The sequence below is a fragment of the Mchenga conophoros genome, linkage group LG15 (genome assembly GCF_057382185.1).
Source record: "Mchenga conophoros isolate Kocher_MC1m ecotype Shallow Benthic linkage group LG15, M_conophoros_male_GT1.1, whole genome shotgun sequence".
NCBI lineage: Eukaryota > Metazoa > Chordata > Actinopteri > Cichliformes > Cichlidae > Mchenga > Mchenga conophoros.
The window spans coordinates 30,140,024-30,166,322 of record NC_140540.1 but is presented as its reverse complement, the minus strand read 5'-3'; the positions used below and the strand labels follow the sequence as shown (position 1 = coordinate 30,166,322).

At 40.5% G+C, this 26,299-nt stretch overlaps 1 protein-coding gene across 1 annotated transcript; it reads right to left on the bottom strand.

The window, feature by feature from the left end:
* Positions 1–307: 307 nt before the first annotated feature.
* On the bottom strand, positions 308–25,553 carry slc5a6a (solute carrier family 5 member 6a). The gene is made up of 18 exons (XM_085246124.1): positions 25,229–25,553; positions 17,817–17,918; positions 16,179–16,421; positions 15,852–16,073; positions 15,165–15,230; positions 14,202–14,253; positions 14,034–14,101; positions 13,639–13,793; positions 13,184–13,324; positions 12,948–13,077; positions 12,739–12,827; positions 9,691–9,803; positions 8,911–8,978; positions 8,565–8,651; positions 8,180–8,349; positions 7,892–7,995; positions 6,109–6,230; positions 308–6,023 (listed from the first exon to the last, which is right to left on the bottom strand). Exons 3-18 carry the CDS (start codon positions 16,302–16,304, stop codon positions 5,823–5,825), a joined length of 1,914 nt encoding a protein of 637 aa, XP_085102250.1. The 5' UTR covers positions 16,305–16,421; positions 17,817–17,918; positions 25,229–25,553; the 3' UTR covers positions 308–5,822.
* Positions 25,554–26,299: the final 746 nt, after the last annotated feature.

Here is a 26,299-nt window from a genome sequence, read left to right as displayed (position 1 = left end):
CCGGTACCGGTACTAGTTTTATTTTGTCGTATTTATCCGCAACACCTTAACCCTTTAAGACCTACCATAGAACCAAGTCCGCCAGAGCTTATATTATATTTTTACATGCTGTGGAGCCATTTTTGGGAGCATTTCAAGTTGATATACATGTAGCCGCTAAACTGGTGGACCTAAATCTTCACCACCACGTCTGTATACATACAAGCAGAAAGGGGAGTGAGTGGGTCAGCGCTCAGAGCACAGAAACTTAGCTGGCTTCAAACACACCATTTATTTTCCATAAAAAAACAAAACAAAAAAAAAACCAAAAAAAAAACCCACCACAGCCAGAGTTACAAATACAAGCTAAAATCCCCGTATACAATAAAAAATAGTGTTTGCAACCCGCTAAAAACCCGGCCGGCCGGAATGATTTAAACACTAAAAACACAAAGCTGAATGAATGTTTTTCCCTATGCTAAAAACTCCCCCCAGGGTCCTAATTCTCACAGTCCAGCAACACGCGGGCAAATTCTCCTGAGCTGAAAGAGACAGGAAAGGAACTCCTTCTCCGGGATGGGGAATCTCGCCAGCAGAAGACCAGGGAGGAGGCTCCTATCTCCACCTGACGGTGCGCGATCGTGCAGTCCAGCCACTCGCCACACCCGCGCACGGCCTCCCTCGTAGCTCCGCCCTGAAACAACTGACACGGGCCAGCAACGCTGTCGGCGCAGCCGCTGTTACCCTTCCCCGGCAAAGCTACTCCTAGCGCCCAACAGTGGGAAAGCGATACTCACAGATGCAGGCAGAGGCGTACCCCTGCCCTACTGTGGATTTCACGCGTCGCCTCCCACGGTCGCTATTCTGTCCGTCGGGACTGGATCGCCGGGTTATGCTGGCCGATCGCTGAATGTCTCGTGGCGCCCCACAGTCAGGCCGGAGGTCCTTCTGTTCATAAGCTGGCTTGCACACGTTTTGTTTCCAGCTCTTCACTTTTCGTGTGTCTCTCTTTCAGTCTTTGCGCTCACCATCTCCCTTAAGTCAGTTTGGCGGCTGATAGGCCACCTCGGGGAACGCCCCCACCTCACAGGTGCCTACAATTGTCCGCTTAATCCACAGTGGAATAAAAAAACAAAAAAACAAAAACAACATTGTTCAATCAACACTAAACACACACTATAAATATGGGGATAAAATCATGCAATAGGAATATCAATAAACAAACATTCAATATCACTATTACAATAAAATCATGCAAATAAAATCGACACTATGTACCAACACAGTCTAATCCAAAACAAAATATAAAAACACAATTTTCCACTGTGTGACATACATCAATACAACCGTTATAGCCCAAATTTTAATAATATGTCTGCATTAAGTGCATAGTAACTACATAAATTGCAAGAAAGTGCAATAAACTACAAAAAAATTTAAAATCGTTTTTGTTTTTTTAACATATATTTCTAGTTAGAGAAATTTAAGAGGCTTATCCCTCAAAACTGTAAGTACAAAAAAGTTGCACAAAATAGTTTCCCACCACAGGAAATTTATTTTAAGTGTCTTCATAGTTTTATTTTTGAAATACACCAATTTTTATACACTGCAGGAAAAACGAAAATAAATATAATAATGCAAATTTGCAAAAAAAGCAGCATATGCATCAAAATAAACAGTTTCCAGCAGTGCAATATGAGTCCTAAGCATCCCAGAAACGACACACAAAGTCATAAAGTCAAACATAACTTTTAAAAATACCAGTATAGGCTCATAAGGCCTTGATAGTAAAAAACTACATTTCCGCAAAATGACGTCACTTCCGGTTTCGGGCAGGACATGGATGACACGATAGTTCTCGCTGATGGACGTAGGAAGTGTTACAAACAGCTGATCGGATGGCAAAGCGTGTTTCTGGAATATTATGTTTTTGTTGCTGCAAGCTTTGCAGTTTTTGCAAAGCTATATGTGGAAGGAAACTGTGACCTAGGACAAGCTGATGGCATCAGATGTAAGTACAACAAATCCGGTTTCATATGCAAAAAAAATTATTGCGCTAGCTTATGTGGTTGCAGTGCTACCGGGACCGGCTTTGAAGGGTTAAAGGCCGGTCCGTGAAAATATTGCGCTTTAACCAGTCCGTGGCGCAAAAAAGGTTGGGGACCGTTGCTCTAGCGCACCTGTTGTTCATTTCACTAACACTGATTAACAACCCCTCTGATACTTTTCTGACCACACCCTACAAGTTTTATTGACTCAATACACTTTGATTCAATAGTTCCCTTGTTGTATTTAGCAGTGCATATAAATAATGTCTTTGTATTTTCAATGTGTATAGTTAAATAACAAAACACAGGTAAGCTGAAGCTACAAATCCTTCCATTTCAACAGGTGTGTTAATTACTAGAGAAAGAAGATGAGGTTTTGCATTAGTGCCACTAAAATTAGGTTAATTTTCACAGCAATGAAGTTGACAGACACAACCATGAACATTCTTTAATTTATCATTTTTTTATGCCATCTCAGTTCAATCAGAAATCTAATAATCATACATCTGAAAAACAGTGAATCACGACAACAGGTTTAATAATAATAATAAAAAAGTCTGTTTAGCATCACACTCCTGCTGTTGACAGCAGCCGTCTGTTCTTCGATCAAATTCACTTCTGCAATACGCAGACTTTGGTCCACTCCTGGACAGATGTTTGAGTACAGACTGCAATATGGTAGAATCCTGCTAAATTCATGAAGAATACATTGAGTTGGAAAAAAACAAAACTTTATCACAAATGAAGGCACAGCCAAAGCAGAGGAGTTATGTGGGCTCCAGTGCTTATGGAGGTTCTCTCTTTTTTGGAATACACAAGAGGAAGAATTCTTGTTGATGGGAAAACAAATGTAATAAATATTGTTCCAAACAATATTTATTGTTTCAGGAAATTACTAAGTGCCATTGCCGTTTCACTGGAAAAAGGCCAGAGAGGAGCGCACATCGACATTTTCAGTTTTAAACTCAATCTCCAGAACTACAAACGCTGCCTCCAACCCGTTTCACGTGGCTTGATAGCTGCAGGCTCACATTTGAAGTAGCAGAACTACTGACTTCTTGTGCTTTATTAGACATGTTAGTATTTATTATAATCACAGTGCTGTACCCTGTCCAGGCCTAGAAATGACACATTTAACAGCATTAATAATAATAATAATACAGCACACCAACACTTGAACTTTGATCCCTCACATCATAAAGGGCGTTTATTACTCCAGGCACACACTTCAAGTAATTTCAGGTATGAAGGAGGATTTGATACTACGCAATCATAAAGAAACTATACGTCATCAAGTAGTTCTACAATTATAGGAACCATTAAAAAAGTTTTAAATTGTTGCGAATCTGGCAGAATTTGGGAAGCAGTGCACACAAACACATGCAGAAACACACACACCAACAACAAACAGCGTGACAAACATCATTTGTTCCCATAAAACAAACCAACATGTATTTTACATCCCACTTCTGCCGAACATTCACAAAAACCTTTTTATGGTTCTTGCATATAGAATTCCACATTTCACGTCAAGAAATGTGGATAGGCTTTGTGTGAAATTACAAAAATATACAAACATGACCTCAAATACATGTTCTGGTAAAAAACAACAACAAACAAAACGGAAAACAAATCAGAAAGAATGAATTCATATTCTATATGCTTTGGATAAATCAAGGTATTCAAGTCTCGGGATGATGGTACAAACATGCTGGTTCTGTAAACGGACAGCTGCTTACAAGGGGCCAGAGTTCCATCAGACAGGAGTTACGGTGGTCTTGAGTCTCTAACCTTTGTCTAATCATTTGTTGGACTAACTCCAGGATTTTCTAAGGCAACCAAGACATCCAAGTCTTAGTTCTGGACTACTGAAATGGGATGTGGGTAAACAGTGTAGACATGCTTCAAGTGAACTCTCTGGAAACATGCCAGACTACTTTGGCCGAGCAAACATGGCAAATAAATGAACTTGTGTCCATTTGGAAGAGCACAGACGGTACTGACTGAGAATCATTGGACACGCAAAGACATCTAACACCAGGACATGACTTCAAACACTTAAATGATGATGGCCAAGAATTCTGGGATTCCAAAAAGTTTCATCGATAATGAAAATATTCAACTATACACAATATTACTCATGTTAATCACACACTGTCAACGACAGCAACCTGAATTTAAAAGAACGGGCACTTAAAAGAAGCTCGACACAAAGTTCTAAGCAGCGACCCCATCAGTTTTAAATACATTACGTTACTCTCTTGTGGTCCATGATGGCTTTGGAGCGATACTGCCATCAGATGGGGGCAGAGGTGAATCTATAAGCAACTGTGAGAACTGTCCACAGTTCCTGTAATGGACTACACTGAGCTACTTGTGCTTAAACATGCAAAGCTCATGGAAACACAGCTAACAGGAGTTCAGCTAAAACATTCGCTCAGTGAGGCACTTTAGCAGGACTCCAACAGATCCTGACAGATAAACCTGGATATGTGCAATCACACTCACCGGAAAACTACACAAAATGAAACCAAACCAAGTTACCATCATAGCAGCTCAGCAGGATACGAAATAGTCTGTCGTTTTTTTGTTAGCTCTGCAACAAACTGACAACATGTCCAGGGTGTGCTCTGCCTCTAGCCCTATGGCAACTAGGCTCCAGTCCCTCCACAGTAATTGGAGAAAATGGATGGATAACTGTGAGGTGTTCTGCTAGAGGTGTGCGTGTTTGTGTTTTTCTTCACGCATCACACAAGCTTTCCAGTCTTTTGTCAGTTGGTTGCTGGTATCAAATTCAAAACATTAAAATTTTTAAATTTAAAGTCTTCTCTGGACAAGATTAAAGTTCATATTAAAACTGTGGAAAAAAAACTGAACTACTGTTTATATTTATCAGCATCTCTTCAAGCAGCTCATCAGAAAAGGATGCTGGGAGTGTTTGTGCAGTTTTGTGTATCTGACGCAGCAGAGCACAACGACTACTTACTACAATTAGTATTCAGTGCATTTACTGACTGGGATTTTAAACTGGAACATAAAAGTAGTGCTAAATGTGTGAAGGTTATGGATGATATTGGGCTCTTTTAAATACGCTGAGCAGGTTATATTGTCCCAGTGTAGGAACACTGGAGTAAAGTTAAGGATTTACTGAGCTCCATCCAATTTCACTGCCAGCTGGAGACTCCCTCTCTGCCCTCATCAGAGTTCGCAGCTCTACTTTAACGGACTTATATTTAGACATCTACATTAGCAGCTAGAAGGTGACTATTCAAACAGAGGTCCTGTTAAGACACTACACTATCATAGAAGCACAAACCTGTCATGCCCTCTGTTAAAGTTCAGTCTGTTTTACTTTTATTATTTTCTCTTGTACATGTTCTAGAATTTGTGCTTCCAGCATCTCTATAAAAATAACACATTTTATATTAAGTATCTGTTAACTAGCTGATTCTCTGTTTTTTGTCGAGCACAAACATGAAAGCCGCCCAGTCTGTTACTTCAGACTGAACCTGTGGGGACATGTCTAAAAAGCCTGTTACAAATGGAGAATAACCGGTGGAGTTCTGCTGATGCCTGTGCTTCCAAAGCTCAGTTCCAGCCTGGCAGAAGCTCATTTGAAGTTGTTTAAGAAAAATAATTGTGAGTAGCAACACTCAAATTTAGTGCCACAGAATCATTGCTGATTTTTTTTTTTTTTTTTTTTTAATCTGTTGCACTTCTCACCAAGAGAGAGAGACTGCACAGAGTAGCAGTTGGTCTGAAAGTGTATTTGTGCATCAAAAAAGAAAAAGAGGATCACAAGGCTGTCTCCTGAACCGTGTGAGCCGTCAGCCGGCACGAGGGCCAAGCCCTCGAATCCTCCGAGTCGTCCTCCTCCGTCTGTGCTCTGTCGCTCTCCATCTCCTTCTCCTCTGTGACAGTGTCTTCTTTGGAATAAGCTTCTCCGTTGCGGTCCTTTTGGGCCATTTGATAAGGCTGTGTCTTGCTTTGTGTGGGCTGGCCAACAAGGGTAAACACACTATTGAAAGCACAAATACTGAAAGACGAACAAAAGTGGAAACAAGTGGAAATATGAGGTTACCTTCTGAGCCAGAGGAGTGATACAGCAAAGCTTTTCTCTGTAGCGGTCGGGCAGAAAAAAGAGCAGCGTGCCCAGGACGGGGTACACTGTGCCCGGGGTCAGCTCCTTCTCTTTCATAGGCCCTAGTATGATGACAGTAACAGGGTGATATGTGCAGAAGAGGCTGACTGGACCTTATCAGAAGAAATCACACAGTTTCTGTAACCCATAAACAATGTTGGGGAGTAATGGAATAAATGTACTGGTGTTAGGTATTTAAAATACAAAATATGAGTAACTCCATTACAGTTACCATTTAAAAAGGTGGTATTCAGAATACAGTTACTTTGCTGAAATAAAGGGATTACACGGCTGTATTTTCCTGTTTCATATGTTCGACTATGCCCTCTCTATTTTTGGTTTCCACGCCCCAAACAAAACATGCATTAAGAGGCTCTAATGCCTGTGTCTCAATCTCGTGGCCCATGTCACCCCTACTTGCGGCATATTACTTGAAATATTTTAAAGAATTATTCACAAAAATGATTTAATATGAAGGCAATAGAAGCTGCATTCTTTAGGGCTATCTAAAGAATGGGCAGTGTAGTCCGTGCTGCAGGGAGAATGGACTGCCATACTCGTTATGTGTTTGTGAGCGCGAGGAGGGAGAAAAAGGAGAGTCGAAAAGTACGAGTTGTCATCGACCAGAAGCGGGAGATGGAAGTATGCAAATATAATAATAACCACTGCAGCCAAAAAGAGTGCCTGACGAGCCCAGTTGTAAGTAAGCTATTAAGACTCGACTGTACACTTTTTTTTGGTGTTTTTCTCTGAAACAATAAGTTTTGTTGAAGCAGCCTTTCAACACCTCTCTCTGTCTCTCGCTAGCAAAGTTGACCCAGAAAAAAAAGTAAAGCTAGTTTTCGGCTACGAGCCCGACGTATTAGCCAGAGGTCCCTTTACTACGGACATGTTTTATATACGCGTGAAACAGTTTTCTATACGAGAGCGCTGCAAAAAGTGCAGCCTTACTGTAGCCGTCCACCCTACTGTTACTCATTTTATATTAAGATTTAAAAATCTAGTCGGTGTTGGTATGGCGAGTAACCTTCAGTAAAAGTAATAATTCACACAGCAATAGTACGTTCACGTAGTTTAAAAAAAATGGATTACCTATTATATTATCAAAGTATTCAGAATACATTACTCTCATTGAGTAACATAACGGAATACGTTACAAAATACATTTTGGGGCATGTATTCTGTAATCTGTAGTGTTGAAAGTAACCTTTCCAACACTAGCATCCATATGCTTTATGGGCAAAGGTTCTTATAGTGTACACATTAGCTATATGACCAGAATGCCAACATGGTGCAATGAATACGCAATTCCATTATGCTACGCTAGCTAAGACAACATTTAGTCAACAGCACATCACACCTATATGTGAGAGTTATGAGTGTATTGGTCATTTCACAGGTCAAAAAAAATCCCAAAGTTAATGTTAAATTATTAATTAGTACTGGTCAAAATCAGTTTTTGGTTTAAATATAATGACGCAGAATAATAATTTATGATTAGAGTTGTAACACAAAAGTGGCTAATGCTAAAGTTTTCCTAGCTAGTCATATCCTGTAAATGGAGCCAATTCTCTAACATTAATGGCAGAGTCATTATATTGGCCAAGTTGGCTGGGGAATCAAGGTGTCCACTGGGTTAGTGGAAAAGAGGAAAGAAACAATAAGGTTATATAACAGACGATGTAAACCATTTGTGACACAGACTACAGCTACTTGTGTATACCTGTTAGCAGGCTAACTATCAGTCCCACCACCACCACAGTGGCTGAGTTATGAGCGCTGTACCACATGTAGGACAATGAGTAGAGTGCCTTCACACCAGCTGACCTGAGAGAGGGAATAAAGAGACACACAAAAAAACAACAGTTTAAATGACCTCCCTCTTGCTGGCCCTACTGTCCATGCTGACTGATATTTATAACATCAAACTTTGGTCATCTGTACAATCAACCAGCACTCAACACTACTAAACCATATTTAAAGTGGTTTATCTTGAGATGAAATGTGTTACCCTGACTTGGCTGTGGTGTTCATGACAGTGGTAGTTATGTTATCAAACAGTGGCAGAGCAGTGGCGTTGAGTGCAGGTGCTGGCGTGGGAACAGACATGCGCATCACAAAGCTCCCGATGCCGATCCAGAAAGCCATGACAAGGCCCGATACCAACCCAACCACTGCACCCTGACAGGAGGACAGAAGCAGTGTCAATTTATGTGTGACCACAAAAATAACAACAAAAGCCGTTTCAAACACTGACTTATTAGTAGTCTTTTCAAGCAACCAAAAGAAGTCCAGACACTTTTCTTTCCAAGCTCCTTAGACTACGATGACCTGGATGACTGAGAACCTTCACAGACACTGAATTATTAGTAGCCCCAAGTTAAAACAGGACTCACAATGGGGTTTGCCCAGGGGAAGAACATTCCCAAACAGAAGAGTCCCAGCAGGGGTCCGCCAACCATGCCAAAGATACTGAAAGCTGCCTGAGGACACACAAGAAGAACTAATTAAAAACAAACAAACAAACTGTAGGTCAAATCACAATAATGAATACTAAATACTTAGTGTCTCTGTGTTGTTGCTTTTAATATTCTGCAGAAAGTTGACAACTGTCTTGTATGAATAGTCTTTTTTTTTTTTTTTTTTTAAACCAGTGCCATGATTACCACCATTCACTTTCCAAAACTTCTCAATTCACTTAAATGTAATAAAGCATTTTCAAACTTTTTGATGAACAGTTACCTGCAGCATAGATCCCATTATAGAAGCAATGTAGGCCATAGCCAGACACACCAGACCATAACCCAGGGCTGTGGAGCAGATGAAAAACAAGCACACAGTGGTTACACCTCCAACTTCAAGTATTTAGAACCACAAGTAAAAAGCAAAGCATGGACTGTATGGCATCTTTACTCTGGTAAAGACACACACACATACTTATGTGAATTGCTAGATCAGACTTCAGATTGCTGCAGACTGAGTCTGTTCTCTGCTATGATTTTTATTGTTTGATAGCACAATTCTGGCTATGAGCACAGCAGCTTTGTCTAGAACAGGGAAAGACTTGATACTCGTTTTAGACCGTGAATGAGGGCCTACACCAAACCCTAGTTAAGAATAAATAAGGATTTCTTGACCTAGATACCCTACTCTAAAAATATGGAGTAGAATACGCCGACATTAAGATAATAAAACAACACCAGTACACTCAAGTAAAATGAAAACATCTACTACTAATACCAGAATAAAAGCATTTGGCTCAGAAGGTAGTGGGGGGGTCAGACCTGATGTGTCCACGGGAGTGTCAATGTTAGATAAAAGCACTTGAATGAACGAGGCTTGCAGTAGAGTAGAAAAGGGCTATATTCGCTCGAATCCATTAAGCATGCAAGTAAAATGTGAATTATTCTTTACCCCAAACAAAAACACAATCCTAGATTAAAGTCACACAACAGTACTTGAACTCCAACATAACTGCATGTTTAGAGCAAAGATGAGAAAAAACTCCACCACTTGTCTCACCGAGTCCTTTGGACAGCAGCGTGGCCTTGCTTTCAGTCATATTTGGAAAATGAGGTTTAATCAGGTCCTCCATAGTTACCGTTGCTAAGGAATTGAAGGCTGACGAAATAGTGCTAGAAGAAGAAAACAAACAATCAAACAAACAAACCGGTTTAAGTGAAAGTTAAGGGTGGCTTAAACACATCTGCACTGCACAAGCCTCCAGGAACCAGAACGCCATCATCTCATACGCCTGACTTTTACAGTGAGATCTATTCAGGTGAGAGTTGCTGATACTCATTTTTTTGGGCTGCACATCAAAGTAAAGCTGATAACTATGCATGTAAAAGTGTTAACATGGACTCAATATGTTTTTATATACTAGATTTTATTGTTTAATAACCAACTTAAAAGGGTAATGACATGCCTTGTGATTGAGTGCTACAAGTACAACACACACACACACACAATGAATAACAGCTGCTTGACATTTTGATAAAGCAGCATAGCCTTTGCCAGCCTGACTTGTTATTGCCAAAACTCGTAATTTAAAAAAAAAAAAAAAGTACTGAGTTCAGCCCGAGGGTTACAGTGGGGCAAAAAAGTATTTAGTCAGCCACCGATTGTGCAAGTTCCCCCACTTAAAATGATGACAGAGGTCAGTAATTCGCACCAGAGGTACACTTCAACTGTGAGAGACAGAATGTGAAAAAAAAAAAAATCCATGAATCCACATGGTAGGATTTGTAAAGAATTTATTCGTAAATCAGGGTGGAAAATAAGTATTTGGTCACCTCAAACAAGGAAAATCTCTGGCCCTCACAGACCTGTAACGTCTTCTGTAAGAAGCTTTTCTGTCCCCCACTCGTTACCTGTATGAATGGCACCTGTTTGAACTCATCAGCTGTATAAAAGACACCTGTCCACAGCCTCAAACAGTCAGACTCCAAAATCTGCCATGGCCAAGACCAAAGAGCTGTCGAAGGACACCAGGAAAAGTATTGTAGACCTGCACCAGACTGGGAAGAGTGAATCTACAATAGGCAAGCAGCTTGGTGTGAAAAAAATCAACTGTGGGAGCAATCATCAGAAAATGGAAGACATAAAAGACCACTGATAATCTCCCTCGATGTGGGGCTCCACGCAAGATCTCATCCCGTGGGGTCAAAATGATCAAGAGAACGGTGAGCAAAGATCCCAGAACCACATGGGGGGACCTGGTGAATGACCTGCAGAGAGCTGGGACCAAAGTAACAAAGGTCACCATCAGTAACACACTACAACGGCAGGGAATCAAATCCCGCAGTGCCAGACGTGTTCCGCTGCTGAAGCCAGTGCATGTCCAGGCCCGTCTGAAGTTTGCCAGAGAGCACGTGGATGATACAGCAGAGGATTGGGAGAATGTCATGTGGTCAGATGAAACCAAAGTAGAACTTTTTGGTATAAACTCAACTCGTCGTGTTTGGAGGAAGAAGAATACTGAGTTGCATCCCAAGAACACCATACCTACTGTGAAGCATGGGGGTGGAAACATCATGCTATGGGGCTGTTTTTCTGCCAAGGGGACAGGACGACTGATCCGTGTTAAGGACAGAGTGAATGGGGCCATGTATCGTGAGATTTTGGCCAAAACCTCCTTCCATCAGTGAGAACTTTGAAGATGAAACGAGGCTGGGTCTTCCAACATGACAATGATCCAAAACACACCGCCCAGGCAACAAAGGAGTGGCTCCGTAAGAAGCATTTGAAAGTCCTGGAGTGGCCTAGCCAGTCTCCAGACCTCAACCCCATAGAAAATCTGTGGCGGGAGTTGAAAGTCCGTGTTGCTCGGCGACAGCCCCAAAACATCACTGCTCTCGAGAAGATCTGCATGGAGGAATGGGCCAAAATACCAGCTACTGTGTGTGCAAACCTGGTAAAGACCTATAGTAAACGTTTGACCTCTGTAACATAACCTTTGTTGGCAATAACAAAGTATTGAGTTGTATTTTTGTTATTGACCAAATACTTATTTTCCACCCTGATTTACGAATAAATTCTTTACAAATCCTACCATGTGGATTCATGGATTTTTTTTTTTCACATTCTGTCTCTCACAGTTGAAGTGTACCTCTGGTGCAAATTACTGACCTCTGTCATCATTTTAAGTGGGGGAACTTGCACAGTCGGTGGCTGACTAAATACTTTTTTGCCCCACTGTATAAATAACATGAATAAGTTAAAACACCATTTGTAGTTCTGCCTGGGTGGTAAGGTAGTAACCAGCTATAAAAGCTGATACAGGAAGGATTGCGACCAAGTTTTCAGCGGTCATCTACTTTTAAGTTTGCAGAACACTTTTTAAAAACACAATTTAAGACTTAAAAAAATAAATACATTTATACCATTTTCACAGCAGAATGCCACAAAAATCTAGCCCTGTATGCAGTGTCATCAGTGCCACGAATAAATAGACGAATCCAAGAAACACGACCTCTATTTAAAGTGCTCTGAAAAACTTCCAGGAAACAACTGTTAATAATGACACCAGTGCAATTAATAACATAGTGAACTGCAGTCAATATACCTTTGTACATCATATATAGTTAATCTCAAGGATCACACTATTCTAGTAGTTTAGCCAACTAGAATTTCCACAGACACATGATTTTGCTATGGATGTTAGCAAGTAAGATTAGGTTAGCCAGCTTGCTGTACTATGGCTATTCTGCACCCATCTGGTAGTGGTTAATCTCGATTTTTGTGAGTAGTATCATGAACATAGTCAAAAAGGCTACCAAATTAGTTTGAATAAACATCTGGTAAACACCAGGGACAGATAGCTGAAGTTCTGATTTAATCCCAGAAACCAAACAATCTCTCCATGAATCAAATGTCCTGTTATATATTCTGTTAGCTTAATTGCTAAAGTGAATACAACGTGGATTCACACAACATGTGATGTGCTCTGTAACCTATGATTTTTAACATTAAGAGATAATAGATGACAATACCTTAAATCAGTCATAACACAGAGTGTGTAAGGGTGTGTGAATCCCGACCATCAGTCGTGGTTCTTGGGTTAATCACCTGAGTGCTCCACTGAAGAGGCAGGCCACAAACAGCCCCGGAAGCCCAGGCAGATCTCTGAACACATCCATCACAAAGTACAGCACCATCTAAAAAAAGAAAAAAAAAAAAAGAAGAAGAAGAAAAAAAAAAAAAAAAGAAACTTAACATTAGATCTAAAACATTAATAATAATTTACTGATACTTTTAAAGATGAAATAAGAGCTCACCTGATCATTAGTCGTGACGTAACCCTTATCCAGAGGGCTGTCTTCTCCATAGCGAGCAAACATGACCAGACCCATGAGACATCCTAAACACAGGACAACCTGCTGGCATGGAAAGACTATGTAGCAGGACCTGGAAAGGCACGATGGGTGACAAACAGATGGTTATCAATAGGGTTTAGTGGTTTTTAAACAGAAGGCGTTAGCAAAGCTTTTTCTGACAACTTCATGTTACTCACATGACAGCTTCTTTCTCTGTGCGGGAACTGAGGTATCTCTGGACCTGGGCTTGGTTCACACCGTACAGAGCCAACATCAGGAAGACCCCCCCAACACCAAGTGTCCAGAAGGTGTGGCGCTCCAGAGGGTTGGGGTTCAGGCTACAAAGGTAGAGAGTGAAAGAGCTCCTTTGCAAGAAGTAGTTCCAAAATATGTAAAGGCAGTACTTTTGGCAGATTGGTGAACCTCTGAGAAACTCTGCCTCTCTAAGAAGCTCTTTTTATACCCGATCATGCGATTATTGACTCCAGCTCATTCTTTTTTGTCTTTCTATGTTCCGCTGTAAATAAAATATGGACTTGTGACATTTGCGAATCAGTGAATTCCATTTTTACCTCCTGTTTTCTACCTGGTGTCATTGAGTGAAGCAGAACTCCTTTAATTTAGTTGCCTTTCAAATATGCAAACTACTTACTCTAGTCCAGAAATACGGCTACCGTTGATGGCTTTCCTCCAGACCTCTGCTATTCCTCCTGCCTGACTAGTCCCCACCACGATGACTGCCAGTTGGCCCGCAAACATGACCACCGTCTGGAACACGTCGGTCCACATCACTGCTTTCAGCCCCCCCTGGGAGACAGGAACAGTAGCAGATTAACATCGGACCATAATGTTCATCATTACAAGTAATCTCATCTGAACTTCCTAAGTTTGCCTAAGCTTTTTCCAGTGTTTTTCACTCCCTTGCTTAGTAAGGATTTGTTCTTATGAAATATATAAGCTGCAGCTGGAGAAAATATTTTAAAAGACTTGTTTTGTCAAAATGACAAACTGATAAATGTGTCTTAAGATTGGTGAATTTAGACTTACCAAAGCAGTATACAGAGTGCACACCAATCCCATAGCCAGCACTGCCCCCCATAGGTCAAATCCTGTCACTGCATTTGAACAGAACGAAAACATTGAACACTGCAACAGGTTGTCCAACCTTCTAGGTGTGACCTAACATGAAAAATGAAGTAATGGCCCATGCATTACCTGCATTAAGAGCTAGTGCTGGAGCATATAAGACTACTCCCATATAAATGACCTGCAGAGGAAGAAACCAACAATATAGAAGAGTAAGGCTCCCAGAAAAAGAACACAGTTCAGAGGTCATATTTTGGAGTTCACTGATAAAGCTCTTTTAAATACACTGTACAGGGCAGGCTTATCAGCCTGGGTCATCTTTTAAAAGATAAACGATATGGTCTTACACTCTAAAGGTCTGTACATGATCTGAAGAAAAGACAAAGAAAACTATTCTTCATGTATTCTGTTCTTATGCGTTTTGTTTATTTGGAAAAATTGTTGGGGAAAAAAACGATTGGAAAAGTAAAGTATCAAGGTGTTGCAATGAGCCAGTCAAATTCACAAATCAATATCTAATATTACGCCGCCTAGAGAGTGAGCTGAATTTTGTTAGATTATACAAAGTTAGGAAAACAATGTTTTATGTGGAGCCTGATGTTGCCGTACACAGAGACTAATGATTATCTCACAGTACAGCGAGCACTGGTGTCACAACCACAACACCTTTACTCTAACGCATCCCCAGACTCAACTAACTCACCATGGGTCTGTTGGGAGTTTTTAGAATTTTTATTTCTTTTTTCCTTATTAATTGTTGGCACAAGCTACCGGTGTTAAATAGCACATAAAGTTGAACTGTGAAGCCCAGTGTTAACTGATTGTGCTGTGTGATCCAGTGCAGTGGGTGGGTAAAGATTTTGCATTGCATTTGGAAATTCTCATGATGATGTGACTAAAAACAGCTCAAAGCAATAAGACTGATTTAAAGACAACTGTAATACCGGTTTACTAGTTACTGTAGATATATAAATGTAGAATAATCTGCAATATATGATCTCTGTTTCAGATGATTTAAGCTTTCACTGGGTATCTATTGCACATTAAAACATCACTTATTCATAAGGATTCACAAATAAACCATAAAAATACCATCTGAAAGATGAAGGTCGCAGTCCCACATATGCGAACAGTCTTGTTAAATCGCAGTTCCAGATACTGTCGAAGAAAGAATGTAAAAGAAAAAAAAAAGAGCAAAATCAAAAATCTAACCACATATCATCTCAGAGACAGCCTGTAATATGCATTCAGCACATTAGATGTTTACTGAGGATCAGAAATGGTTGTTTAAGTTCTGATCTTCGGCTTAGACATCAGTCATTTGTCCAGTTAATTTGTAGTGAAGCACCAGAAGCCTCAATAGAGGAACAGTGAGTGGAGTTTAGATAAAGAGAGACGTAGATTCTTGAGGCAAGGACATTTGTTTCTCTGATGTGAATGTGTCAGGGGTAACACAGATAAGACAGATAAGAATGTTAAGCTCTGAGATCATACTTGAGAAAGGCAAAAATAGAAAAAAAAAGTGTGCTGAGAGAGTGCAAAACTGAAAAATGCAGAGGAAAAAAAAGATTACAATTAATAATCATTTTAGAAAACAGAGACCAAGTCAGGTCAAACTACAAGTGCCTGATGGTTGTTCATTGTCTTGTTTACAGTGTGTGTGAGAGATAAGAGATTAACCCAAGGAAACTTACGACAATGACAAAGCAAAAACAAGACAACACAAACAGTAAAGGCCAGATACAGGTGTGTAATCATGTTAACTGTTCTTGTGAATACCTCGTAAGCACTGGACAGTCGCAGTCTGTAAAAGACTGGTATGAATACATGAGCTGGAATGAGAAGACCCAGGAAATAGGAGCATCCCAGAAACCAGTACTCTGTCCCAAATGTGTACACCTCAGATGGAGCACCCAGGATGGCCACAGCTGACTGAAACGTGGCCAGCAGGGAGAGGGACACAGGCAGGCAGCTCATCGAGCGGTCAGCCATCAGGAACTCCTGTGGCAAACAGCACAGGCGTCACAAATCTTTATTAACATTTAAAAAGGAAAATTGACTTTGTACTCTTTCAATAAAAAAAAAAAAAAAAAAAAAAAATCATACTTGTGTTGTGCGCTGGCGTCCCCCAGAGAAGGCATAAAAGAGGCCAATGCCAGCTGAGGCCACCAGCAGCAAGGCAAAAATGACATAGTCCACCGTGGTGAAGTGCATCTGCACCACCTCCCCCATGATGAGCACAGACGTGGAGGGGCTGAGAGAGTGAAGGCCTTTGGAAGCACAGCCTCTGAGAGGCTGAGATGACAATGTCAGAGAGAACACCTCACCCAAAGGGAGACCTGCTGAGAGCTGGAGAAAACAAGAGGAAGTAGGAAAGGATGTAAAGTTATTTATCCAACTTGAAACCTGGAGGAAGCATGGGCAGCAGCTCAGAAATATACTGAGGCAGCAGAGGCATCGAGATGTTGTATGCAAAAATAACAAATCTGAAGGGACAGTTTTTGTGAGTTTGGTAACAAAGAGTTGGGGTTTGAACAGAAACAGGAGTGCGTGGTTTGTAAAAATTTTGCAAAAACCGTGTATACAGATGTTTCGCTTTGGTGCGACTAACAAATCTCAAAATAAGACTCCAGCATTACTGCCAGCTCTAACACTCATCCATGCTGATACAGAGATGATCCACTGCCTATAATTACCATTCAAATTTCCAGATGCTCTGCTGTCTGGTGCTTTTACATTTTTATTTTTTATTTATTTATTATTTATTATTTATTATTTATTATTATTATTATTATTTTTTTAACAAACAAACTTTTTGGAGAATCTGGTCTGGAAAGTTTCCATTAAGACACAGTTCAGGTTAGTCATTCAATAACTAGTTGCTCTTGCTAGTGAAAGGATACTGTCTCATCTAGTGTGTAATACTTATTCCACTGAGTCCCCACACTCTCCCTCACTCAAAGTTGTTATTAGCTTTCTGGAATTTAAAGGATTGAAATTCATTAACATTTCTTCAGTTTTCTTTGAATCATAATCTTCTGCACAGAAGCCTGAGTAGGGCCGGCTTTGGGCTTGCTGGAATTTCTTATGAGATCTCCTCACATATCTCTCAAGCACTTCTCCAGAAACATTTTGGCCTCTCCGTCGAGGGTGTGCATCAACCATAAATAAAAAAAAGATGGATGTAAGACCACACTCACTGGCAACTAATTAATCACAAGTTATTCACCAATGAGCATATGGTACCTCAATATGCTCCTTTATGACACTAAGAAATAGCAAAATTTATAAAATGCACCTAATATTTTATTCAACAGGAGCAGAAATGTGTGACTGAGCCCATGATAAACTCAACAGTGAGATATTTACAGAGGTCAGGACAGAGGCCCATTTTCCCATAAATCCATTTGCATCAACAGTAATCATCTCCTGGTGCCCACTAAGAACAGCAGGTTTTAGGCAATTGTGCTTTGGTTTAACTTTTCAGATCTGGAAGTTATATAGCTATCTTTTTATACCATCTATGGTGCAAATAAATGCCTGATATATACTCATTATGACAGTTTAACCTGCTGAGTTACATATGACACGAGTGGTTTCTATTCGTCTGCTAAGATTTAATATCTATGCATCATGATGTAACCGTTTCTGTGTCAGTCTTAATGCAATTCTTAGGTATCAAAAAAAACCCCAAACAAACAAATACCACAAACAAAATTATGGGAAAAGAAGAAATGACTGTACCTATTGAGACTGAGCTGCTGCAGGCTGACAGACACTCAACACCCTCACTTAAGGTTTACTGGAGGACGTATCCTGCCTTGTCACAGCAGTCAAACATGAGAACTGTGAAGACAGAGGAGAAACTCTGTATGTTTTTAAAAAAGCAGCCCCTGTGAAGCAAGTAAGACAAATGATCTCGCACAATATTATTACAAAGGATTCAATATATAAGGATTAATTTCACCAAATAAAATCCAACATGTTATTATGCTTTAACAAGACACACAATCGTGTTCCCTGTACTTTGTTTAATGCTGAAAAAATGATTCTCCCATTGTTCCTCCCCCTGCATTTTCACTCCATGCAGCGCTCAACTGAAAATATTCCTCCCTCTCCTCTACATATTAAACCAGCTTTTCTTTCTTGCTGTTGCTTTCTCACAGCGTGTTGAGCTGCACTATCCCACACTTCTTATGACAAGAAAAAGCTGAAGGGCAGCTGATTGCAAAAAGGTCGGGCTAAGAACACAGAGCAAAGAGCGAGACTTTGTCAGTCTCAATTACTTAGTTTAACCATGAGGTCCTGCTGTGTGGAAACATCAGTTTGTTTGTGTCTAATGTGTCACCCAACAGCTGATCAAAGGTTAACTGTCTGATCAGATAGTAAAGAATGTGTGAGAGCAACTTACTAAAAGAAAAAAAAAAAAAAAAGGAGAAGAAAAAGTGGTGCTTTAGGAAACTGCCAGCATTGTTGACACAGACTGCTTTTCAAGGATTATGAGATTTCCATCTGGAATGTCACTGTCTGCCTTTACACAAATACCACTTTCACATGGACACCTGCTCAGCTGCTCTTCAGAAAGCTACTTGATACATCTTCATATGTTGGCAGCAGTAAATGGCACCTGAAGTTCAAATGTTTCAAATGACAAGTAGTGAAAGATCTAGATGGGGCTACTGAGTTTTTCATGGCTGGAGCGCTTGTTTGTTTCCATTCTAGCAACTTTTAAAAGACAAGCTCGGGAAGGATTAGCAGGAGTGACACTAGATGTGTGAGAATGTCTTTAAAGATCAAGTCAAGTCAAGTGGCTTTATTGTCATTCCAACCATGTGCAGTGGTACAGTACACAATGAAAATAAACAACATTCCTCCAAGACTGTGGTGTTACATATGACATAACAGACAATCAACACAGGTTTATATAAAGTGCAATGTGCAAAAATTGCAAACAAAACAAAGACAGTGCAGACACATAAGTGCAATAGAAATGTGCAAAAGACTGAGCATTGTGCAGAAAGCATCTTGGTGTATGAAGGTGTGTGTGTGTCAGTCCAGTCTCTCTCTCACTCACTCACTCACTCACACTCACACACACACACACACGTCTGTGTAATAGTCTCAGCTGGTTTGATCAAACACTGGCCAATAAAACATGTTCTTAAATCCCACTTATATCCCAGTGGCTCATTATGTCTAATATACACAGCTGTGACAGGTTGGGAACAGAAGCAGCTGCCAGTGTAGCTGGTTTCATTCAAAAGGCCTCATAACGCAGAGCAGAGTTACAGTGCTGCTGTTTAATGTCACAACACAAAATGGGTCACTTTTATATCAGTGTTGCCCACATGCAGGCCACCCAAGAATATTTTTTTATTTTTATTTCTTCATCTGCTCAGGACAGTAACATGATTAGCTCACTATTGCGCTCTTGTTTTTAAGTAGCTTGTAAACAGCTACCTTTGTTCTTCTGTTTCCCTATGGGAAGGCTGGACAGGTTTCTATTGTGCTTGTTATTCCATTGTCTCCAATCTCTCACACTGCAGTCAAACTCCAACTCTACTGTCTGGCACAACAGCTGGTGACAGCAGCCCTTGCTCTGCTCTGGAGATCTGCTGCAAGCTTGAGGGCAACTCTGAGCAAATGAAGAATTGATAAAGCTATACTGTTCCTCAGCAATCTGCACAGCAAGAAAGAAAGCTGCAGTCATGATATCACAGAAAGCAAATATTGCTTATATGCTCATCTCAGCTGCACAGCTCTTCTGATTGCAAGAGGCAAAAACGAGGGCAACAACCTTGTTGACGGCTTGTTCAAATCAGTGAATGAGGGGTTTCAAGAAGGCTCAGTATAACGAGGATCATTTTGAACTGGAATCATGCAAAGCTACTCACCAAAGGTACAAGTATAAAAACAGAGCAGAATAACTCATGACAGCAATAAAGATCTGTCGTAACAGTTCATCCTGGTTTGCAAATTCAAATGCCCACCAGGCAGTTAGTAGATGCAGTTTTAAAAGGTTTTAAGTAGTGATTCTATTGATACAGTAGAAACGATATTTTATATGAGATAGAGAGATAGATAGATAGAGAGAGATAGAGAGATCTCTCTCTACCTCTTTTCCATATGGGACATGAGCAGGGGCTATCCAAATGTCTCACATCAGAGTACCCGAATCCACATGAAATGACCTTTACGGCACAGATTTAGTGCTTGCTATCAACTGAGCTTACAATGTGCAAAATACCAGGCTTTTCCCATACATGATCCAATCCAGTTTTATTTTGCATGACAAAGCATAACACAAAAATACCAAATGGCAAAACACTAAAACAATAAAAACAAAAACTACAAGGTAGTAACCAGTGCTGTCATTCTGAGTTAGAAGCCAAAGAGTGAAAATGAGTTTTAAGAGTGAGGCACTCCAACATGGGCAGGAAGATGGTTATAAAGTTTAAAGGCTACACCTGAAAAAGCCTGGTCAGCTTGTTTGTTTTTTTGTTTTTTTAAATCAAGCTTTTGGGAATTACCAGGAGCTGCTGGTCTATGGACCTCTGCAACCTCAAGGGGATGTACAGAGTCAACAGCTCAGAAATGCAAGTTGTAACTGAGCCTTTAAAAGTTTTAAAACCAAATGAAATCTTAAAATGGACCCTAAAAAAATGAAGAGCCAGTGGCAGGAGGCCAGGATGTGGGAAATGACTGAGGCATGTGAGTGAAGCATTGGTACGGCCCATGCAAAGTGGTTCAAGCAAGTTGTGATAAAAGCATGAATAAGATATTCAAAAAACTGTAAAAGATAAGACATATTTGATCTTGAATAAAAATGATAAAAAAAACCCTGAATGATAAAAAAACAAAAACAAAACAGCTTTAAGAACAGCTAATCTGCTGATTTAGTTTAAAAATCACATTTAAGTTTGACAAACAGTAGCCAAGGTTAGTTACTCCGGGGTTGTTATTCAGCCACAGTAGGCCCAAGTCCAAGAGAGGAGCAGCACAGCTATCACTAGGTCTGAATACAGACCTAGTGGGAGAAGAAATCAGAGGGAGAAGACGAAGAGAAAAGACAATGGAGAGTCACCAAAGGAAACCAGGAAGGAATCTCTGTGATAAACACCAGCTGAACCACCGCAAAGCCTAAATTACACAGTAATGTGCAAAGTTTAAAGCCACCCCTCAGGTCTTTATATTAGGCTCTTCTTTGAATGTTGGCGGTCTTTTGTTCTGTACATTGTCGAGATGATCCCACACAGCTTCAACTCAATTTTCAGCATTTCTCCAGTCCTTAAGTCATGTCTTTAGGATATGACTATCAGATGCTGTGGATAGTTTTTCTAGGCCTGGTGCTACTTTTATCCTCAGCTCTCTCTCCATTTTTTCTTTTTTTGGGCTGAGATTACCAAATTTTGGACTAATAGTTTTTCAGAATCGTCTTATTGGTCCAAGACTACTTTATGCTCATCTGTTATCTGTGGGATTTTTCAACCAAAGAAATTGGAATAAATTATGTCCTTTTGTAGCAGACTGCTAATAAAAAGCCGAAAGATACTATTTAAAATTGGTTCTTTGCCAATGCTGGTTCATTCTTTGAGTGGTTTGAAAATGACTGAAAAAGCAGCCAATGTCCAAAGAAAAAGCTCGAAAGACCGAAGAATTATTGTCCACACCAGTGCTTAAAAAAAATGAAAATACAAGAAGGTCTAGGTCCTTGGAAGTAAAATATAAAGAAATGAGGGCTGGTTCAAGAGTTTTGCACAGTACTGTACTTTTCCTGTCCGTGAGTTCACTAGAAATTGATGACTACACTTGCGTAACTCAAAAAGTGTGCACAAGTTCTGCGTGGACAACCATTTGCATGTCCATCTGCAATTATGCTGTGTGGGTCTCAGAACGTTCACTTTATGTGGCCTCTAACCGGACACTTGACAGCAACCCCACATGCTACTCCAGTCTGAATAGTGTACAGTTAATGGCTTGCTCAATAGGAAGGAAGACTCATGGCAAGAAATTTACTTCTGCACCAGTTGGCTAATGCCTATTTCACCTACTTACTTCAAAATGGGAAAATTCCTTTATATGGTGTACACGGTCTCAGTGAACTTATCTCGCAAACTTATTTATTTAGCCATGCTTTAGGGACTAGTAAAGCGCTTTATAAATACAGGCCATTTACAGACCATGCTCTGTGTGCCTGTGTGTTTTCAGCGGTGGCTGTGCCATCTTACGCAAAACACCACAACGAGGTCATGGAGGTCGTGGTTGCCTAGCAACAATGGGACAACGATTGTACATTACGTGAGGTAGTCTAAGCAGAGCTGGTGGCATCATCCTTGTGTAGTGTGTGAATTGTAGAGAAAAAAAAAGGAAACCTGCTTTTTGGTGGTGCGAGGAAGGGTGAGCCTGGGAAGGTTTGCATCTGTACAGGAGCAACGCCTGAATAGGGCCAATGCTTTGTACAATCCGTTTAAAAGCAACCCACGCGCTTTCATTCTCCTCATCAGACAGAGTTCAACACAAACATTCCTCTTAAAGCAACTTAGGTTTCACAGGATATTAAGAATAGGGACTACAGGGCAAATGGGAAGAATACTACCAATGTCCTATTATCCTTTGTAGTGTAATTCACTAGCTGGGCCCACGTCCTCATTTTAGGATTGACAGTGTTTTAGTAGGTAAAGGTGAATGCTTGGACATGAATTGAGCTGCGGTTTGGGGAAGGCCTCGAAGGGGACTGGCAACGGCTCCCGGGCCTGGCAAATCCAAATCTACTAAATAGAAGTGAAGAAGTTAAAGAATTGAGAACAAGGACAGAGGAAGGGTGGGGTACGTAAACGAGAATCAACAGTTTGCAGAACTGGGGGGAACCTATATAGATGGCAACTGGAAGGAGCGTGTTTGGAGGCGTGGTCCCGCTCCTGAAATTCAGATACATAATCTCCAATAGAAAAATCCGACTGATTGTTCATCCAACAGATTTTTTTTTTTTTTTTTTTTTTTTTTTTTTTTATATTTGATTTCAGGCAATTCCAAGGACAGTCTGACCAAACTCAGTGCAACTTGTCCTTTCCAAGTGACTTTCTAAATTTATACTTATCTGGACAGTGAGGACCATTTCAGTGAAGAGAAAACACCGATTTCCATTTCCTGACATGTTCCAAGACCTCTGCCCCTATTAAATGAAATGCTGGAGGTGGTGAAACCAGCATCAAGACACCAGCATACAAAAGATCAACATTTATTAAATCGGACACAGGACAAAAAGGACGAACTGTGGAGCAGAAATGGGTTGCAAAGTGGCTTGTATAGGAGTAGCAACTGCGGACAGGCTAAATAAGATTTGGGTATGTTAGTTTTAATCATCAGATTGCTGGGGCTTTCTTTGTAGTATCATTGGGTTTTTACAATCTACAATCTTACAATATAAAGTACCTTGAGGCAACTGTTGTTGTGATTTGACGCAATATAAATTTGAAATTGAAAATTCAGTGAACGCAAAGGGAGCAACTCGAGGTTAAGTATATTGCCCAAGTCACCATCCAAATCACCATTGCTGTTAGTGATCAAACCTAGTTTGAGTGTGTCACTTGATATAAAAGTCAGTTGTAAAAGTGGCACAAAGGTCACAGGATTCCTCAACTTAATAAGAAAAATGACTCGTGGATAAAAATGGCGTGTTCTGGTAAATATATTTAACTTCTTTTGTCTACTGGACCATGAGTTATATGAGGTTATGACAATAAGAAATTAGGTAATCCACAACTACTGTATATACTGACCATTAAAAAAAATACATCACTTTCAGAGACACTGTACATGTTCAAGCTCCATGTTTACACACAGGCACAGCTGGTCTACTGTCATCATCTCTGGAATTTGTGCAGCCACAGTCTCCAGCTGAGTTTGTATCTCAGTTACCCTAAAAGCCCAATAATGTGAGTAATCATTAAACCTTGAGCCACAGCCTGATCTGCTCTGTAAAAGAATCACCACGAGCACAGATATCAAGGTAAGAGGGGGTGGGCGGAGACTGGAGACAGTGGATTTGTTTTTTTATAAGCAACAAAGATAAAGTGCATAGTGCAATGTGGAGTATAAAGCAATCACCAGTGATTGTTTTACACCCCAACCCTGATATCACCACTTAATGAGCTTTGTTATGAAAATACAAGTGTTGTTGTTGTAGTGAATGATGACAGTGTGCTATTATTTAGCGATAACTGGTAACGTAACGCCAGAGGTGTCGGAACGCTGGCTTGCAGAGTATGGTGTAGTTTCTCACTGGCAGCAGAACAGATAAGCTGAGAAAACCGGACCCTTAGATTGGACGACACTTTAAATGTGGCAGCAAAAGAAGAATGTCCTTAAATAAATACGTTACAAATGAACTTTATTTATACAGCGTCAAATCACAACGGTTGTCACACATCCATTACCCTAGACCCAACAAAAATGCAGAGTTATCAAATTCCAGTTCAGGGATCTCTTGTAATGTAATATTTTATGATGTTGTAGTTGACTTATAAAAATTGTGATTAAGAGACAGGCTCCGTTAACACAATTATTCGCCGTACTTATCTCTGAGTACCTGAGAGCGGACAATTTTCAGAATACGTTAATAGTGACGTGAACGTCACAGGGTAATTAAGCCACCGTAAGCAGTACATTGAGTGGAATTGCTGGTTGCTGTATTGTTATGCTAAGTGTGAAACATAAAAACACACGTAAAACCTTCCACTTAATGCTGCTCCCAGCAGAGTAAGGAACATTAACCTGGAAACGCAAACACGGACACATTAGCAGGCTACAGACTCCCCACGCGCTTATTCATTCCAGCTGCCTGCCACACAGCTAGCCAAATCGGCTCACCTTTGCTACGTAGCTGCAGTTCTGTTTTCAGGATAGCTATAAGAGACATTACTTAACCCTAAAGAAGCACGAGCAGACGAAGCCAGGTAAATATTGATCAGTGCGCCCACATGGTCTTGTTTCCCAGTCACCCTGACCTAAACTTCACATTGGTACCGCGTGCACCAACGTGAAACTAATCTGATAGCCGGCTCTGTCAGAGCCCTCGGCGACAGCTAAACAAGCGAATACCAGTCCCCCTTGATAATATTTCCTCTTGAGTGAATTTATTAGCTCAGCATGCTTACCTGTGGACGAGTCTTCGCTGGCAACCTGCTCTAATTGCAACACATCACTGGGTTGAAGCCACTTCATGAGTAGGACCTCCCATTATCCTTGACACTAGATGCCTTCACGTGCTCCCCGTAAACTAAAATTAAACCTAACCACCTCCATATATTTCATTGGGTTTAAATTACTGCCGGGTATCTACTAAATATGTTACACAAGTAGTTTCATAAAATTGAAATACTCCATCATGTCAACTTTGTACTTAACGGTACTTAAATACAAGATCCTGCTAATTTGTTGACGCCGCTCTTATAAAGATCTTTGGCAACTTTATTTAAACCACTGAGACACAACCCAAAGAATTCTTTAATAATGTGAAGAATAAATCAGAATGCTAATGAATGGTTTGCAATTATTTGAAATACGTTCACAGCCCATTCTTTCCCTTTCCCAAATCCAATACAACTAGTCTTTCTAAAATCTGTGAAGGGAATAGATTGCTCTGGCACTCTAGAAATCTTTAAATATTAGACTATGATTTGAGAGCTCTAGTTTTCCACCTGGAATGAATTGAGGCAACAGAACATGGGAGCACTGTAACTGTTGCAGTCATTTCGGGCATGATGACGATGTTTGTCGTGATGCCAGTGAGCAGCCGCAACAGTACCGGGGAACCGGGGCACGTCATCATCGCTGGTAATTGATCACCATGGCAATGGCAGCTGATTGATTTTGCCGACTCATTGACATATCCCTCGTTCACCCCACAGAGCACACGCACACGGTTGTATCCTACCTGTCTTTTTCCATATCCAAAGCTAGTATAAAGACATTTTCTCAGTATTCATACCCCCGATGACACACGCTCGCTCCGAGTTCAGACAATGCATTATTGACATTCATCAAAACGGACCCCATGACATCCTTCACTGCTCCCAGTGCGCATTGGTAAATACGCAGCTGCACACATCTCTGTCCCCTCTTCCGGCTGGTGACTCATGCGCCTCACTGAATTAACGGTGGCACTACAGAGGAGGGATGATACTGTAGAAAGTCAGGGTACATAACATCAACTGATTGCTTTATTC

Coding starts and splice junctions, on each gene's coding strand:
- slc5a6a (XM_085246124.1), bottom strand. CDS start 16,304: ATGGGGGAGGTGGTGCAGATGCACTTCACCACGGTGGACTATGTCATT. Junction 14,254..15,164: donor CGACCTTCATCTTTCAGATG/GTATTTTTATGG, acceptor CTTCCTCTGCAG/GTCATTTATATGGGAGTAGT. Junction 8,350..8,564: donor TCCCCTGGGCAAACCCCATT/GTGAGTCCTGTT, acceptor TCCTCCTGTCAG/GGTGCAGTGGTTGGGTTGGT.